Genomic DNA, 18,826 nt, shown 5'->3' on the forward strand with positions numbered 1-18,826 from the left:
ATCGTGTTTATGCTCAATATTCAAAAGGGCAATGCTTTTACTTGCCGTGTCTTGCCAGCAAAAGCATTGTTCTTTTAATATCAGGCATAAACTAGATCAGAGGTGCCGGTTTTACAATCCGGCGCTTCGTAAATAAACTCCCCTAAGCTCAATAATAATGGTAAATGTTGTACTTATAGCTTTTGATTAGAAATCTTATCTACATGTTTAATCAGCTTATAGGTGATCCAGCCCTGGATGCAGTTTGTACTTTCCCAGATAACATAAAGGTGACTGAAAGGCCACCATGTCAAGCCAGTGACTTCATTACTCTAGTCATGAAACATTTTAGAATTCAACATCAGAGAATAGCTCCTCGGAGATCACAGGATAATGGGCGTGCTGAATGTCTCATCTAGGGAAAGAAAGAGTGGTGAAGTTTCTCAAATTGCTCTTCAAACATTTACTTTCTCAGACAGCAGAGGTCTCTGAGAAATATACTTTCTTAAGGTGGGTACACACTATACAGATATATCTGCAGATGATGGTTGTTCGTACACACTGAGCAACCATCATCTGTGCCTGTCCGCTGATCCCGGCGACCAGGGGGCGTGTCCCGCCCCCCTCATCGCGGCTGCTGCTCTGTCTATACGGGCGGTCTGCCAACCGCCCGTACACACCTGCCGATGGACAGATATGTCTGCCGATATGTCGGTGAACGTCGACGTTTACCGACATATCGCGGTTACACACTGCCCGACGGGCAGCAGATACATTGGCCGATCAATTAAACGGCCAATATATCTGTCAGTGTGTACCCAGCTTTAGACCTAAATGTTTCAAAGAAAAGTCATTAGGTTGATGCTTCCTGAAATTCATTTGAATTCCAAGAGATGCTGAAATTAATGAAATAAAGGTAAATATGCATATCACAAATGGAGAGTTAATGATTCTGTTGTTCACTCTAGTACTTTTTTGAGGCAGGGTGCTAATCACTGTGGAGGGCCCATCAGTGCGAGGCTTAAGCCACGCATGCGACAGTAAAGGGGCATAGCCTTAACCTTGCAGTGAGGGGTGTGGCCTCATGAAATGCTCGCATCATGTACTCAGCATAGTGACTGCACATTAAATGCAGTGTACATATACCCAGGGATGTGGCTGCAAAACACATGTGCCCAGTTATGAGGCTGCACGTTAAAAGCACTATACATGTGGTGTGTGGCACACGGGTATTTGGGGATACCCGGTGGTGTCTGTCATTTTCAAGGGAAAACTATAGTGACAGCCAGGTACACCAGACGGTAACAAATTAAAGTCACTATATACTGTACATCACACACAGTAACAGAATGGACCCTGCTGTAAAACAGGTACCTGTGTCCCAGCTCAGTCCTGTCAGTACCCGGCTTTTCAAGCTGCTGGTACAGACCACTAGGACCCATATAATGGGCTGGGTCATCCCACAATAATCTCTGGGAGTTGTCCCCTTAAGGTTCTTTCTCCACTGCTGTCTATCTGAGCACAGAACAGGCTCCCAGCAGTATAGTCCTAACCTTCCTCCACTGCAGCACTGAAATGTACTGGCGCTGCCCAACCTTCTTCCTATACTGCTGGGATGTTACAGCGCAGTCTCCCCTGCCTGCCCGTACCATAAGGTCTCTTCTAGCAGCCTCACCACTCCCAGATGTAATAAGTAGGTGGAACCAGATCTGCAGCATCCATACAGCTGGATGGAGTTCAACATGGATGGGGAGCGCGACAACCAGAAAGAGACCTAGCAGTTTCACTGGGAGGCGGTGCACCACAGGCAAGCTGTGGTCAGCAGGGCGCATCCATTAGGACAGGGCGCATATATGCAATTTAAAATCGGTTAGGACTCTGCACCCTGCTAAAACATTCTAGCGGGAACACTAAATTCTGACTTGCTAGAAGGTATTACACTAAGACATGACTGCCTATCATCAAAGTCCAGTGGTGGTGATAATGCTGAAATTACTATGGTTAATGTTGGAAATTAGAATCCTACTGTGACCATTCATTTTTCACATTAAGAAAATATCAGACCGATCAGAGTACCCATACTGACCCCTGTCCACTGCTGAAAATGCCTACAATGGGCTTGTAAGCATCAGGATTGGACCATGGAGCAATGGAAGAAGGTGGCCTAGTCTGATGAATCACGTTTGTTTTACATCATGTGGATGGCCAGGTGTGTGTGCATTGTTAACCTGGGGAACATATGGCACCAGGATGAACTATGGGAAGAAGGCAAGTCCGCGGAGGCAGTGTGATGCCCTGGGCAATGTTCTACTGGGAAATCTTGGCTTCCTGGCGTTCATTTGGATGTTACATTGACACACACCCCATACCTAAACATTTTTGCAGACCAAGTATACCCCTTCCTGGCAACAGTAATCCCTGATAGCAGTGGCCTATTTCAGCAGGAGAATGTGCCCTGCCATACTGCAAAAATTGTTTAGGAATGGTTTGAGGAACATGACGAAGAGTTCAAGGTGTTGACTTGGCCTCCAAATTCCCCAGATCTCAATCTGGTTGTGCATCTGTAGGATGTGCTGGACAAATAAGTCTGAGCCATGGAGGCCTCACCTCACAACTTACAGGACTTAAAGGAGCTACTGCTAACATCTTGGTGCCAGATATCACAGGACACCTTCAGAGGTCTTGTGGAGTCCATGCCTTGAAGGGTCACAACTACTGTTTTGGCGGAATGTGGAGGTGGGGGGCCTACACAATATTAGGCAGGTGTTTGTGTGTGTGTATGTATATATACATTGAACTGCCAAAAGTCATGGGTAGATCCCTAGTATCATGCTGGACACCCTCTAGCCTGGCGAAGTGCAGCAACTCGATGTGGCATCTATTCCACAAGTGGACGGAAGACCTCTGGAGAGATGTTGACTCATGCCGTCTGGATAGCTTCCTACAACTCCCTGATATTTGAAGATGCAGGATCCCGGGAGCGAACAGACCGCTACACCATGTCCCATAAATGCTTGATTGGGTTCATGTCAGGCAAATGTGGTGACCACACCATTCGTCAGAACTTTCCAGAATGCTCCTCGTACCAGTTCTGGACAACTTGGGACTGATGACACGGTGCTTTATCCCACTGGAATATTCCATAGTTGTGTCCGTGAAGAGCTGCAAATCGTACTGCAATCTAGCGTTATTTGTAAGTTACGTCTTCATGCAGACCAGATAACACAACGCACACCATTATGGAACCACCACCAGCCTGTACGGTGCCTTGTTGACAACTAGGGTCCTTGGCCTCTTGTGATCTACGCCAAAACCAAACCCTACCATTGGCCTGAAAAAAAAAAAGTGACTCATTGGACCACGCTACATGTTGCCAGGCATCCAGGGTCCAATTCACGATGTCACAAGCCCAGTTGAGGAGCTGTGTCTGGTGTCGTAGTGTTACCAGGATCACCCTGGTGGGTCTTCTGCCCCCATATCCCATGGAAGCTAAAGAATGCTGCACTTACCTGCTAGATATGCGTCTAGTACCTCCTGCATTGAATGTGTATGTGAGACAGTGTCGCTTGTCTGTTACCACGGTCAATTCTGTCCAGACACAGCTGGTCACAATCATTAAGCACCCATGGTCGACCACTGTGCTGTCCGCGGTGGGTGGTAATGCCTTCCATGATGTATTCCTGGTACACACATGACACCGTAGATCGAGGAATGTTGAATGTCCGCACACCTTTGGAAATGGAATGTTTCATCCGTTGGGCACTCACTATCATGCCCCACTTGAACTCTGATAATTCACATTTCCTTGCTATGAGCAGCCTAGCCGGTGTTCAAACAAACTCACAAGATGTCAGATTACAACTGATGCAGGCCTGCACATTACCATTTACAAACTGTTATCCAACTTCAGTATGTATGTATATATTAATGTGGTAGTGTGCAAGGAATGACTTATGTATAATTTTCTTTAATAACGGGATACAAAAGTATAGTTTCATCAGATTGCTTGATTTTTGGTGTTTGTATTGCAGTAAACCAGTCTATTTACCAATGGCAAAACCACCAAAGCTGAGGGCCTGATTCAGACCCGGTCACAAGCGCTGAGCGCTTGCAACCGGGTCGATGGTGGCCCAGTGCTCCGGGACTCACTACAAAAGGGGCGGCTCTCGATGTTGATCGACAGCTCGCCCCATTTTGTAGGCGTGGCAGGGGGGTGGCTTCACAAACGTGATGTCAGTGGGAGAGCTCTATTTGAGCCAGAAGCTCTCTGGGGCTTGTGGCCACGAGACCCTACCACAAGGGTTTCGTCGCAAGCCCATCATCATGGCCGCTCGCTATAGCTGTGGGTGGTAACCCACAGCTATGTGAGCGGCCAGGAGGCCGCTCCTAAAAATAAACAGTGCCCGCCCTGATTCAGAGCGATCGCTCACTTTTTGCAAGCGCCTCTGAATCAGGCCCTGAATCCCTTATCCTGATTATTGTGCAAGTAAAATAATGCAACTTATGCAGAGTATTAAGCTGTAGTTTGCAAAACTGCAAGTCAACTACTTTATTTTCAAACTATTCCTGTTACCTGTAGAGAGAAAAATGAATTCAACGTGATAATCAACAAATGGATAGTAAGAAAACACAAAATAGCAAACATGACATTTTTGTACAAATTGACCATGTAATCTGAGAGTATAGCCGGGTACACACGGAACGATATGCTCCATGAGTGATATCATTCAGTGTTGTCCCCTCACCTGCCGGGCTCAATGTCGTTCCCGACATTGAGCATACACACTGAAGGGTATCGTTAGCGATATCGTTCAGTGATGTCACCGGCTGCATCCACGAACTTGCAGGATCGGACGATATCGTCAGATTGGCCTTCAAGTACGGCCGATGAACGTTATCGTTAATGATCCATGGAAGCGCGCATCGTTAACGATGTCTTGCATACACACAAAACTATAATGAACGGTATGAATAATAACGTTATCGTTCACAATATCGTTCCGTGTGTATGCAGCTTATGTGTGGCAGATTGAGATTATATATATATATTGGGTTTGAATGGGAGGAAGGAGGGAGAGTATGGGAATGAAGCAGAAGCCTTGATCTCGGACCCCACTGGTGTCGAATGTTGAGATCTCAAAGTGCTAGGAACTCAATGGTCTGTAAATGCAAACGGTCTATAGCTATCATAAATTAAGACTGATTTGAGAGATTACTAGCGTACAGTAGGTCTGAACGTCCACATAAGGGAAAACTTTGTGAGGCTTGTCTATAAATGTGTGAGCTTTGTTGTTTAGTTAAGCGGAGAACTTCTCCATTGTCAATTAATACCAAAAATCTCTATAGACTGGTTGCAGAGAGGGGGTCTGGGCCTTTCCATTGGTTAGCTTGCAGACCTCGGGCCAAAATAATACATTTACATTAGTATGAAATGAAACTGTCTTGATAGTTTTAATTTCTGCCTTTTATATTTACCTATTATGAGCACAGTTACAACATCTATGGTAAAATTTCAAGAAAAAGACCATACGCTGCTCAGCTCAGCTCAGCCGTGCCAAGCATATTGCGCCGTATGGCGTATTGAGGCTAATGGGTAAATTTACTCTGAATTGTGTCTGTCCGAGTATTACAAACGCTTGACATCTCATGGACTTGAGTGAGTTTGTTTCAAACAAACTCACAAATTTACTAAGAATCATGTTTGACTGAATCATGATTTCTGATGGTATATGCAATCGTGTTTCCAAGTGTGTGTTAACTCGTATTTCAACTGAACACAATTTCCCTGCTTGTCGGCAGCGTGCACTAAGCAGTGTGATTTGGGCATGCTTCTGAGTATAAGTCAGGCTTTAAAGTATCATATTTAAAAAATATATATATATATATATATATATATATATATATATTGTGCTGTCGTCCCGTCCCCCCCCCAAAAAAAAATAAAATAGCGTAACCGGCCCTGGACTCTACCTCTGAGCCCGGGCTGGGAAAGGAAAATCGAGGGGAACAAATAACTTGAGGTTCCTACTATTTTCTTCTAAACCGCACCAAGCTGAACCAGCCGGGGTGGTAGTAACAGGGTGTCACACAGAGTGGGGGTCCCCCTGCCAAACTTTTAAACAGCTTCAAATTGGTCATCCCAGGGAATGTGGGGACCCCTCTAAAAATGGGGTCCCCCCTGATATGGCTTCACTCCCCTGGACCACCACCACCTCCTCCTCCCCCCCACCCCCTTTTTGGCTTTTAAGTCCCGTGGTTGCGCTCCTTTGTAGTTTGGCTTGATGGAATGATATATGGATCCATTAAAAATTGAATATTGGTGCAATAAGTATTATTGTTTTGTATTCAGATGACTGGATTTAACAGAGACTAATTTGTTTTACTGTAATATTTGTATTTACATTTATATCTGTCAGTTATACAATTATACACAGACACAATATGAAAATTGATGTAACTGTTTATTTCATTTAATGATCAGCTATTATATGATAACTGACTATTTTGTATGATTTGCTTTCATGGTGTTTCAATAAAAAAATGAACCTAAAAAAAAAATGCCCCCCCCCCAATAACCAGCCAGAGCTATTCTCTGCACCCCTAATGGGAGTGAATACAAGGCTAATGGGTTAAATAAATGGTTATTAATGTTTTTTGCCGTGGAACTACCAGTATCGGCAAGACTGACTTTTGGGACTTGTAGAATTACAAGTGTCAGCAGGACCACTTTCACTGGTGCCCCCACTGTGGAAAAAATATAAAATATTGATACACACTGAATGAGTCTTTTATTACACATGCACTCACTCATTAAATCATTCACTCACGCTACATACTTAACTACTACCTTGCACCGGTTGGTCCCCTTGTCTAGTAGACATCCTAGGCGCCAGTCAGTCCTCTTCTCCAATAGTATCCCAGAGGGTGTGAAAATAAAAAAATGCTAACCCGATACATGCAGACTTAGAAGAGCTATATGTGTATTCTCCCGAAAGTGACTGAAGTCACATGTTTTCCTTCACTTCTATGGCTGGCAGCCAATCAGCGGCCGCTAACATGGGAATAGTCCAGCAATTAGCTGAGTGGTCTGTCTATTAGCCAATCAACGGCCAGCCTGCTCACAGCCAATCAGTGGCCTGTTCCCATGGTAGCGGTGCTGTAACTGCTCAGGAGGTACTCTCTTTTAAACTTCTATTTTTTTCGGTTGTGTTAGCAGACACGATTCTTGGTAAATGCCCATGTTTTATTCCTGTCTATGGAAAGTAATTGCAAGTTTTGCAGAGAGATTCTTGTTTGCCTTTAGTAAATCTCTGTGTTGCAAAATCAGGGGAATCTCTCACTTGGCGAATATATAGTGCCCCCGTCGGCCAGTGTGTCCAGACTATATGTCTGTGAACAACGTTGTTCAGACATATCGCATTGGCTGTGCTGCACAGCCGATGAACAGATATGTCTGTGGACATATCTGTCCATCGGCAAGTGTGTACAGGCGATCAGTCGATTGCCCTTACACAGGGGCGACAAGATGGGGGTGAGCCGCGAGCAGGTACTAATTACCCGGATCCGGCACCGCTCCCCAACCCTCTTAGGTCACAGCAGCCCAGCACACGCTGCTGTGTGCTGGGCTGCACTGGGCGACTGTCCGAGGCTGTTAAAGCAGCAGTCGGAGAGTCTCCTATGCCAAAGGGGCGGAGCGATCACGCTGATTGCACCCCCCATTGGCTGTGCACCGAGCTGAGGAGCACATAGCGCCCCCCTCCCCAGCGCGCAGCGCCGCGAATGTGAGTTTTTTTTCCTACGAATGGCATGGCTACGAGGTCCCGCGATTAGGCCACGCCCCTACCCGGCCCGACCCGCTGCAGCATGCAGCCGATGGTCTGTATGAACAACCATCATCTGCATATATATCTGCAGATCACTCGATCTGCAGATATATCGCTATAGTGTGTACCCACCTTAAGCCAACTGATTATTTTTAATCTATGTCTCCTCTATTCCATTGTGTGTGTGTGTTTTTTTTTTTTGTGTGTTTTTTTATTGAATGATTGATTGAAAACCGCCAGGGAAAAGTAAAGCCTATATATCTCTTAAAATACTCCTACCACTTCATATATCTCTAATATCTTTGTGAGCATTATCTATCTCCTCCACCATTTGTCAAAAAAACAGGTGGATTAAATGATGTTAATGTACTTGAGCTATTATTCTATATTCCTCTTATTACCTTAACATTCTTTTTCACGTTTTTACACTTTCATTTTTGTGACTGTGTTTTCTGTACTTTCTAAATGTCTGTACACTTTTATTTTTACTGTGTTTTTTTTTTTTTTTTTTTTTTACCTTTTGAACCAACTCATGTGAAATAAATAATTGCATAAAATAAAAATGTGTTTAGTCAGTGTTAATAATACTATTGTTTTGTTTCAGGTCTCATTTACTCTGAATGAGGAGCTTTCCAACATTCAGGATATTGGCGGAAAACCAGCTGCAACCTTTGTTACTGCACCCAGGGAACATCCTTTTCAATTACAGAGTGTTGGAGGACAGACACTGACCGTGTTTACAGAGAGCCTATCGGGTAAGGTGACAAATCACATTTACTTTAGTCGTTTTAGTAGAAAACTTATTGTCTTTTCTATATTTCTGTCATGATTGTTAAAACATTGGTGGATATTGTTAACTATTAGAAACTGATTAAAGAAGAGTTTGTTGTAACTTTTGTATTACTCTAAGCTATTAGTATATTCTATGTAAGGTAAATCACATTACTCCTTCCTTACTACATTAGTGTAAAGAAATTCTCTCTACCGTACTTTTTTTATTACAATTCGATATTTTACTGTGCAAGGAGCATACATTTTTAAATCAAATACTGTGTATCACTCAGCTAAATAATCAAATTGACATCATCTGAATTGCTTATACTCATCTGAAAGTGTCCTGTTTGATATTCATAACTTCCCTTGATCAGAAGCAGTCTTCTGTAGGAGGGTTGTGCTGCTCTGTCTTGAATCACTCTGGTACTGTGCAGAAGCTCTGAGTGATAGGCTGGGTACACACTGGAGCGACGGGCATTCGTTCCGGCATCGAATGTCCGTGAACGGTGATTGTGTCCAAGCTTGGAGGATCTGTGTGCAAGAACGGGTCCTGAGCATGCACAATTTTCCGATAATCGGAAAACTGCAAAAATACTTGCAACACCTTCTGGACATTTATCAGGCCCATTGTCTGTGTAGATTTGTGGATGGATTCACAGGGGCAGAGACATTCATTTCAGAGCAGACAAATGACTTGATGTGCATTTCCATTTCAGCTTTTTGTCATCACCCTTATAGCTACAGATTATTGGGTGTGGGTAGATGACTTTTAGTTTTTTTTACAATGAATAGAGAAGAAATAATCAGTTTTAATGAAAAACTGAGTAATGATTGACACACAAGGGCCGGACACGTTGTATTACCTCATGACCATAATCGCTTTCCAGGCGGTCACAGACGTGTGACCAAATTACTGTACTTCCTGCTTTTGGGCACTTGGGCTATGGGGTCATATTTTGGTATCACTATGACACCTGTCAGCGCAGTTTAAAACCACTCTACAAACAGGGTGATAGTGGATGTTTCCTGGCCATATTTACAAACATACCTGACAGTCTCATTAACCATCAATAAGATATTCCTAGGTACAGTTTTTGTGACCACACATGTGGCAGTATTGGGCTAGTTATCAAATATCTAGGTGTGGCCTTTTTAACATGGATTAAATTATAATAAACTAGAAAGGTAGAGTTGTTGTGGAAAAGTATACATGGCAGAGCTTGTACACCGCACAAAATAACAGTGAACACTGTGATCGTGGATTGACTGTACTGTGGGCCTGATTAAGAAATGGACGCTAATGCGATCGCAGCTGCGTTTTCACACGAATATGCGATGTTTGCAAAGATCACCCGAGCATAAAGATGCCCACTGCTGCCTTGTTACCTGTGTGCAACGACGCATAGCTGTGTAAATATTGGTAACATTGACGCATATTGAGCGGCCATCTTGCCCTTTTGGCAGGTCTGACCAGCCATAGACTCTGCAGCACTCCTCTCACGCAGAGGGCTCAGATGCTGTGTATGAGATCACAAGGGTTAATTTATGCACGCCCATGTAACGGCGTTTAAACACAAAGACACAACTGCGCATTTCTAACCACCCCCGTTACCACCCACAAACGCTATCCACCTGTCATTCACTCTGCGAGGGATTCCTATGTGCATCCGTAATCACAATGCAAACGCTGCGCATGTGCAGTGCGGCTTATACGCATGTCCGATGGCAATCGCTCAATCTGTGTACATAATCGCCATTGTGTAAATCTCTGTATCAGGCCCCGTGTACTGTATGTGGGAATTTTCTCTTTTCTACTAGACATTTTGTACGATACTTTATGTTATACCGTTCATCAAGGATGGCAATATATTTTGTCTTTTATTAATATTTGAAAACATTTAGTTATCTTAATTCTACATTTTTATTAAACTATAGCTGGTTAACATGCTTAGAACCTAAGAGACATCTTTGCTAAAGTAATAACTTACCTGGTTCCTTTCACTTGTACTCTAATATAGGTTATATTGTAGATCTAATGGGCGGCGTGAGTGATCTTTGTTAATAACTGAGCCTGAGTATTTGTGCCTGAAGGCCAGCATTGAGCCACATTCGATTAAGACTGCCAGCAGACTGTCCAGTGGCCATTCTATTTTCCTGATTGCTTTTTTTTTAATCCAATGCTCTGGAAATGATGAATTGAAGCAGAACTCTTACCTCTTGGTGTGTTTAATGCAGTGTCTTGTTATATTACTGTGTTATAAAGTGCTGTAGCGTATGCTGGCACTGTATAATGCTGATAGCTTGGGCAGCTGTTGATAATAGCTATCCTGAAACATATTGACATACACTGCACCTCATCCCCACTTATACACATTCAGTATATAATATTGTAACATTAAGTTGTTGTTTTTTTGGTACTCTGTTTTTGAAATTATCCACAAATTATATCTTTTGGTAAAGAAGGTTTGCAGATAAAACACAACATACTACTTGAGTGGATACTTCAGATAGCAATGACTGAAATTAATGACTAGCATAATTAGGGGTATATTTGTTAAAGTGTGGGTTTTTAGAAGTGGAGTTGTTGCCCATAGCAACCAATCGGATTCTACGTAACATTTCACTAACACCTTCTAGATAATAGCTAGAATCTGATTGGTTGCTATGGGCAACATCTCCACATCTAAAAACCCAAACTTTAGTAAATATACCCCTTAGTGTTAAGATGGCTTCAGGTAAACGAAAAAAAAACTTTTGATGCTGTTTTGATAGTTGAAATGTTTTGATGCTGTGAAGCCTGTTGCTATAATGCACTGTCCCTGCCTCCTGCTCCACTATGGTGCTCCTCCCTGGTGGACCACTCTCCCCCTCTTCCGTGGTGCCTGCCTCCCCCCCCCCATGCTACTGAGCTGCCTACACCCACAAACAGGTATGTCTGAAGGGGGGAGGGGAAGGGGGGATGGTGGGTGCCCAAATAGAATTATATATTCCCCCCCAACTTAAAATCATTCTGACACCTCTGACCACAGTCCAGATTTTAAGGATATTTAGTTCAGATGAGAAAATCAAATTGAGGTACTAATTAAGTCACATGTGCTCAAGCATGGATATCCTTAAAATGTGGACTGTAATAGAGGCGTTTGAGAACCTCTGCTTTAGGGGATAATTAAGATTTCTTTTGTAAAGAAAAAAAGTACAATACGAAACACCTTGTGACATGAACTATTGAAAGGCTTGGATCTGGCTACACTCTTTCTACAGCCCACTAGTCACTTAGGGCCGTATTCAATTAGCGGCGAAAACGGACGTTTTTTTCGCAATAGGTGAAAACGGGTGTTTTTTGCCAAAGAATGCGATATTTTTGCCAAAAAACAGGCAAACGCAATTGGCGATCAAAAACCTGGAGAAAGTTTTCTCCATCCCAGGCCAAGGGAAAAAAAAAAGCAAAATCCCTATTTTTGGCTAAAAATGTGGGGATTTCTTTCAGAACTCTTTGGACACTCCCCCCCTAATGATAAGTTACCCCAACCAAATTTTTTTTTTAAGTTGCGCACTCTGGCGAAAAACGACCGCACAATTTTTTTGCCAATTGAGTTTTCGAAAATATCGCCGTTTTTTGTCGAAAAACTTCTGTTTTCGCCTATGGCGAATAAAACATCAGTTTTCGCCGCTAATTGAATACGGCCCTTAATCTGGTAATAGCTGGAGACCAGGAGGGTGACCACCTCCGGAGTCAGAAATGATCCCACTCCAGTCAGTGTATCATGGATGCCGCTGCGGAGATGCACTTATAAAATGGCAGCGGAGAGGGTCCTCATTGGCATCTCCTTGTATATCTGGAGACAGACAGAAGGGGTGGGCCTGCCCATATACTTTTGCATCCAATCGCGGACAGACTTCAGGTGGAGGGGGAGCGAACTCAGCGCGGCATCTGGAGTAGGGAGAGACGGAGTCCACCAGACGGCAAGATGCAGCGGGCAGGCAGCCAGAGCCTGGAGAATGCAAGTTCACCGGAGGCGGAGCATTGCGGGCAGTTGCTGAGGATCAGTGGAAGGTCAGGGTGCATTTTGACAATTTAAAACCCAGCAGGACACGACGCTCTACTAAAATGGCCTAGCAGGAACGCTAATAGCATCTTACTGTTTTTTATTTATTTTTTATTGTGTACCTCAGATTTTTGGAACCACACTGACTACAGTCTTGGCACTTCTATGTGGTTACAGAACTCTCTTAATTCTAATATTCACATAACATCTTATACATCTTATTCGGTTGGTTGTCACAATTATGGCTTAATTAGTAAAACAATATGTAGATGCAGTGATGATTACTCCCAAAGATATGAATTGTTTTTATTTATAGTTGTCATTTATAGTTTATAGTGCAGCCAAGAGAACCATGATTACAATATATTATGAGCCAGTTCTGCTCACCCCACTCCATTACATTACCATTGTTCTTCCCAGAATTTTTTTTTCTTGCCATGCAACATAGGGAGAGATGGACTGGGGGCTGACTAAATCCTATCACATCAGGTAAGCAGCAGCCCATTATGCACCATCCACACCCGCCTCACTTATTATTTGGTGGGCACTGGGTAGGAGAGGGGAAGATTGTGAGGCTACAGTGCTTGCCTCCAGTGTAGGGTAGGACGGGGTCAATGTGCAGAGGGCATCCGGCATTCTCCTTTTTATGGCGTCTCCATCAGGGTGAGCCGGTGTCTAGGTGGAGGGTGGACCAGCATCCTCCTTCCGGTGGGGGCTGATCTGAGCAGTGAGCTGCACTGTGATGAGGCCAGTGAGTTGCGCTGCAATTACATTTCTATATGAAATGTCAGTGCAGCATTGACTTCTGGCTGTGTCACAGTGCCGGGCGTATGAAATAAAGCGTGGGGAGAACACCATTACCTACAAGTAAAATAATACTTTTTATAATGCGTGTTTTTGGGGAGCTCTGTATTTCCTATGCGATGTGTCATAATGTTTTTATTAGACAAATTATATCTCCGTTATATTCCTGAGACAATGTCACACTATTTTTTAAATGATGGAAGTGAAGAAAGGAAGAGTTATGGGTAAGAGAGGCTGCCTTAAAAAGTGTTTAAAATAATTATGAAAATTTACTTTTCTTTTTCCAGTCTGCTACTGGCAGCTTTCCACATTCTAACTTTCCTCCAAGTAACAAATTACATGAAAGCATGTATGTTTTTGGTTTATGTTTTTATTCCTGTTTTAATGTTAAAGAAACTGTTACCACTTTTATTCCTGTATGTCCATTTGTTATCCTCTTTTTCTTATAAAATAAGTATTGTGACCTTCTTTGTCATATTAAACTCCATTTAATAACATTATGTATTTGTGTTCTTAAATGTTGCACATATCATGCTTGTTTTTTATATTATGCTTTATTATTATGCTTTATTATTAAGATAATTGCTTGGTACAGTATATCTGATTAATTTATAATTGTATTGTGGGATATATTATGGAGTAAGTAAAGAATTCCTAAATAATGTCAGCTCTTAAACTAAATGGTGATGGCAGAACTGTGTGCTAAATATTGAGTGTAAAATACGTTATTTTGAGAATTGTAGTTTTAAGTAGACAGGTGGTTCTAGTTTAACCATTTTGCACCCACACATGTGTACATGTCTAGATGAGGCTTGTTGTGAGAATGATGTTCGTAAATGCCAAATCATATATTTTGTCATTTTATGCAGTGATCACGATGAGTGAAAAAAATTGTTGGTCCCAGGGACCCCATACTTAAAAAATTTGGGGTCCTTCTCCACTGTTTTTGGGTCCCATTACATATTATAGGGGATCAGGGTAGGCTGCAGTTGGGACAGAGCTGGGGGCAGTTAGCAGTTGTGGTAGAGGGGGTTAAGGGCAAGCAGCAGTTGGGATAGAGCTGGGGGCAAAGGCAGGGAGAAGTTGCGATAGAGCTCGGGCGAGATGGGGAGTTAGGCCGGGCAGAGCTGGGGGGGTCTATGCCTCCGTGGCTGGAGGGGAACCACAAGGCCCTGTTGACAAGACAGACTGGTGGTGTAACAGCTTTGCAGCCATGGCGGCACACACTGCTACCTCCCCTACACAGGGACAGCGCCGGCTACTCCATGCACTACATTACCCAGTGACCTGTTGTGTTTGTTATTAAAATAAAGATGCAAAGCAGAAGTGAGGGTGTAAGGGCCTGGGCAATGCGTATCAGCATCAGTCTGGCTATCGGGCAGGGAGAGTGGGCCGGAGAGGAGAACAATGAGGGCCGGAGCTGTCACCCTCTTGGGTGATCCTCTGCTACTGAAGACTGACACAGAGGGAGGAGGAGCCGCAAGCACCAGGGGGAGTCTGGGAGCTGCTGTGAAAGAATCTACTGGCGGCGATTGGTTGAGAAGACGCCGCGAGGGGTGTTTGGATGCTGCAGTACTACACACAGGACAAAGCACGTCCTGCAGGACCCGCTCAGTTTAAAAAACCAGGTCCTTAACTTCCTGTAGCATGTATAAACACATGTAGCTCATATTTTGCGATCACTCATTTTATGTTCTTTACAGCTATATTCTGCACAACATGAAAAAACAGTTCATTATCATTATGGCAGGTTAAGACACAATTTTGTGATGTTTTACCATAATAAAAAACTCCCTTTTTGTCATGATGATCCAATACTGTATACCAGATTTTGTATTCCGTAGATATTTTTTCTACAGTGGTTGCAATAATTTGTTCGGCAAACCATTATTTTAGAAATTAAAATCATATTATGCATTGAACTTATAACTTTGGTACAGTTTTATTGTAACTATTTTATGCTGCATTGCTTACCTTCTACTTGTAGAATTGACTGTACCATTTTTTCCTGAGTGTAAACGATTAAGGTAAACATATTGCCAAGTTTTGCACTGGCACCTTATTTATACAATCACCCCCTCCCCTCCTTCTCATTTGCCCATGAAACAACAGTTTTTTTTCCTTTCCAATATCTGTCGTAGAGGTCCTCTGCCTATAGAGGAGTGAACACCATAATTTTTTATCTATGGAAATTAATATACTGTAATGCTAGTGAAGAACCTGGTAACATGTTCTCGCTGTGCAGAGATCTATCTATCTATGATCAAATGTCCTGACTGACTGACTCATCAACGCCCAGCCCAAACCCCTAGATTTGCAAAAATCTAAAAAAAAACTTTTTACACGTTGTCATTATGAGGTATTGTGTGTAGAATTTTGAGGACAAAAATTAATTTATTCCATTTTGGAATAAGGCTGTAATATAACAAAATGGGGAAAAAGTGAAGCGTTGTGATTACTTTCCGGATGCACTGTAAGAACGCTACTTTACCTATCCACACTGCAACCTCCTTAAAGGAGACTACGGATAGAAGAATGGTAGCTTGTCTGAAGTCTATATACTACCTTACAGGAGCTCGTCCTGCCAGGGCTACGGCCTGGGTGCCAAAAGCCACAGAGTTGGACAGAGGCCCTAGAAGATACATTTCCCTCTGATGCTTTGAGGGAACAGCTGTCCAACATATCTCACATTAGAGATGCAGTCTCCTATTTAGGAGAGGTGGCTTTGGATAGCTTCTCCTAGCTTCCAAGACATCAGCTACTTTCGTGGTAGCCCGCAGTATTGTTTGTCTTCGCTCATGGAAAGCAGATTCGGACTCTAAAAATGCTTTATACTGGAGATATCGTGTTTGGTCCCGAATTGGACAAGATTGTAACTACCTTGGCATCTTCCAAGATGGCATTCTTACCCTCTACATCTACTACGAAGCCTAGGATGTCATCCTTTCTTTCATCCCCAGGGAAGAGCTAAAGGTCAGTCATTTCCACGGCAGTCTGCATCCACTAAGGCCTCCAAGCCTAGAACCAAACAGACCTGGGCTACAAGACATCCGCCTACCAAATCTGAGGACAAGCCTTCAGCCTGACAGGGCGGGCCTCTCTCTGGAGGCCGACTTCTTCAGTTTGCCCAGTTCTGACGATAGACCACCTTAGACGCACGGATACGCCCTCTCATTCCTGAGACGGCACCCCCAGCAGTTCTTTTGTACAGGACCTCCATCGGACCCAAGCAAAGCCCTGCTTCTCCAGAAGGCCATTCAGTACTTATTGCTCTTGGGGATAATAATTCCGGTCCCCTCATCACAGAGAGGGAAGGGCCATTCCCAGCCATCTCTGCAGTGTTCATCATGGGGATTCTCAATTGGGAGGCGGATTTCCTCAGCCGTCACGACGTGCATGCAGGGGAGTGGTCTATCAATCCAGAAGTCTTTCAACTCCTGGTGGACAAATGGGGCCTACTGGACGTGCACCTCATGACCTCACGACACAACCACAAGCTTCCAGTGTACGGGGCCAGGACGAGGGACCCTGACACAGCCTTCGTGGACACATTATCTTGTGCCTCGAGTTCTTCTGAAGTTTAAGCAAGAAGGGGGCCCAGTCCTGTTGGTAGCTCCAGCCTGGCCCAGATGCCATTGGTACTTTGATCTTCAAATTCTCTCCATAGACGTTCCTCTCAAACTTCCTCTATGACCAGACCTGTTGTCTCAGCGTCCCTGTCTACATCCGGACCAGGCCTGTCTGTCCTTAATGGCTTGGCTCTTGAGACATCACTCCTAAGATCTGAAGGGGTTTCTAGCTCTGGTCCAGACCATGCTCGGAGCACGTAAACCGGCCTTTGCCAGGATTTATTACCGGGTGTGGCATACATATTTCCAGTGGTGTTCTACTAGAAACTATGACCCTCAGGTTTTTAGGGTTTCTAGAATCCTTGCCTTTCTTCAAGCTGCACAACAACAACAAAAATCTGGCGCTGCACCTATTGGGCAAATTGAATGAAAAATGCTTGGTTCAATGTAAATATTAGACGTTCAGACTGCTGCCCATTTAACAAAAGGTGGCAATATATATGTCCACCAAAAAAATAAAGCAAATACTGAATAGGCGCTGTCGTATATCTAATGGTTTAATGACAAAAAATAGTTTGCATAATAAAATAAATCACATTAAAATACACACATCACATATAGTCTGCAAAATAAAAATAACATATGATATACCAATTGGTCAATAAAATATCCAATATCAAAAAACAATTTAAAGAAATGGAAAAAAGTCAGTGGGTATTCCGTTTGATAAGGACTTTTTGTTCCAAGGATGTTAACGCTATGATGCTATTGTATCTATTTGCTAATGATACAGTTATAAATTTGTATCCATTTGTAGGCATACAGGACTTCCACCGCTTTATTATCCTTATAAAAACCAGTCTCTGTCCCGCTGAAAAATGCACTAAAAAGTATCCATATGCAAGTATCGTTATTTATTTATTTAGTTGTTGATTTTCATTGGAAAAAATAATGACCCCACGTGTGTGGGAAATTATGAATAGTATCCCAATGTATATCAGGCTCACGGTAAGGTTGATACAGCAAAGAATAGCCCCAAGATTCATCTGCAATCTGCTAGTAGGTATATAGATTCTATTAATCCCACAGTTAATATCACATAATGGGCACAGATAACTTAGTCCTGACATCACTTATCCACAGCGGTATATGTATAGAGCTGCTGCAAGTAATAAAATGAGCAGAAGGGTAAAATTTGGTCTCACCGCTGTTGTTTTCTCCTTACGGGATGTGTGACAGTCAGCGCGGGATAGGGCAGGCGTCTTCTCCCGCTGCCGTGATCTGATCTGTGGCACCAAATAGCGTGCTGCCCAATGTGGTGTTAACAGTGTTTTAAGCCGGGATCTGTGACTCACTCAGCGCGGGGTAGGACATCCGTCTTCTACCGCCGCCGTAGTCTAGTCTGTGATACCAGTAACGTGCAGCCCAGTGTAGGTAATCACCATGTTTGACCGGTCAGCATGTAACAGGTGGGAGAGAAGGTATAGCAAGGCTCTAAGCGTTTCTCCGCCTCCAAAAGTCTCGGCGGCTTCCTCAGGAGACAATAGACTGAAAATGCTACACTATTCTTTCAATTGGGATGCAAGCCTCATTGTGACATTTTTTATATCTTAAGGGCCCTATACACTGTACGATATTTTAAACAATATTGCCGCTTTCGAAAGTTTGGAACAACAAATCGTTTAAAAATGCCTTGTGTAGGTACGATAATGATGCCGATGTGCATTCCCGCTGGTCGTTGGTTGTGGTCGGTGATTAACATGCAGAAAGATCACCACCGGTCTTTCACGATTTGACACACATCGTTCCTGTATGCACGGTGAACGATATC

General features: G+C 43.3%; 1 protein-coding gene across 1 annotated transcript in view; it reads left to right on the forward strand.

The window, feature by feature from the left end:
- The window catches only part of GTF2F2 (general transcription factor IIF subunit 2), a 214,517-nt gene that overhangs the window by 34,681 nt on the left and 161,010 nt on the right, over window positions 1-18,826 (forward strand). Inside the window, exon 4 of the mRNA XM_088477306.1 lies at window positions 8,407-8,557. Within this exon, the coding sequence (XP_088333432.1) occupies window positions 8,407-8,557 (151 nt within the window). The remainder of the gene's footprint in view (window positions 1-8,406; window positions 8,558-18,826) is intronic.

Source organism: Taudactylus pleione, unplaced genomic scaffold (assembly GCF_031769625.1).
Source record: "Taudactylus pleione unplaced genomic scaffold, aTauple2 ptg000005l, whole genome shotgun sequence".
In the NCBI taxonomy this organism is placed as follows: domain Eukaryota; kingdom Metazoa; phylum Chordata; class Amphibia; order Anura; family Myobatrachidae; genus Taudactylus; species Taudactylus pleione.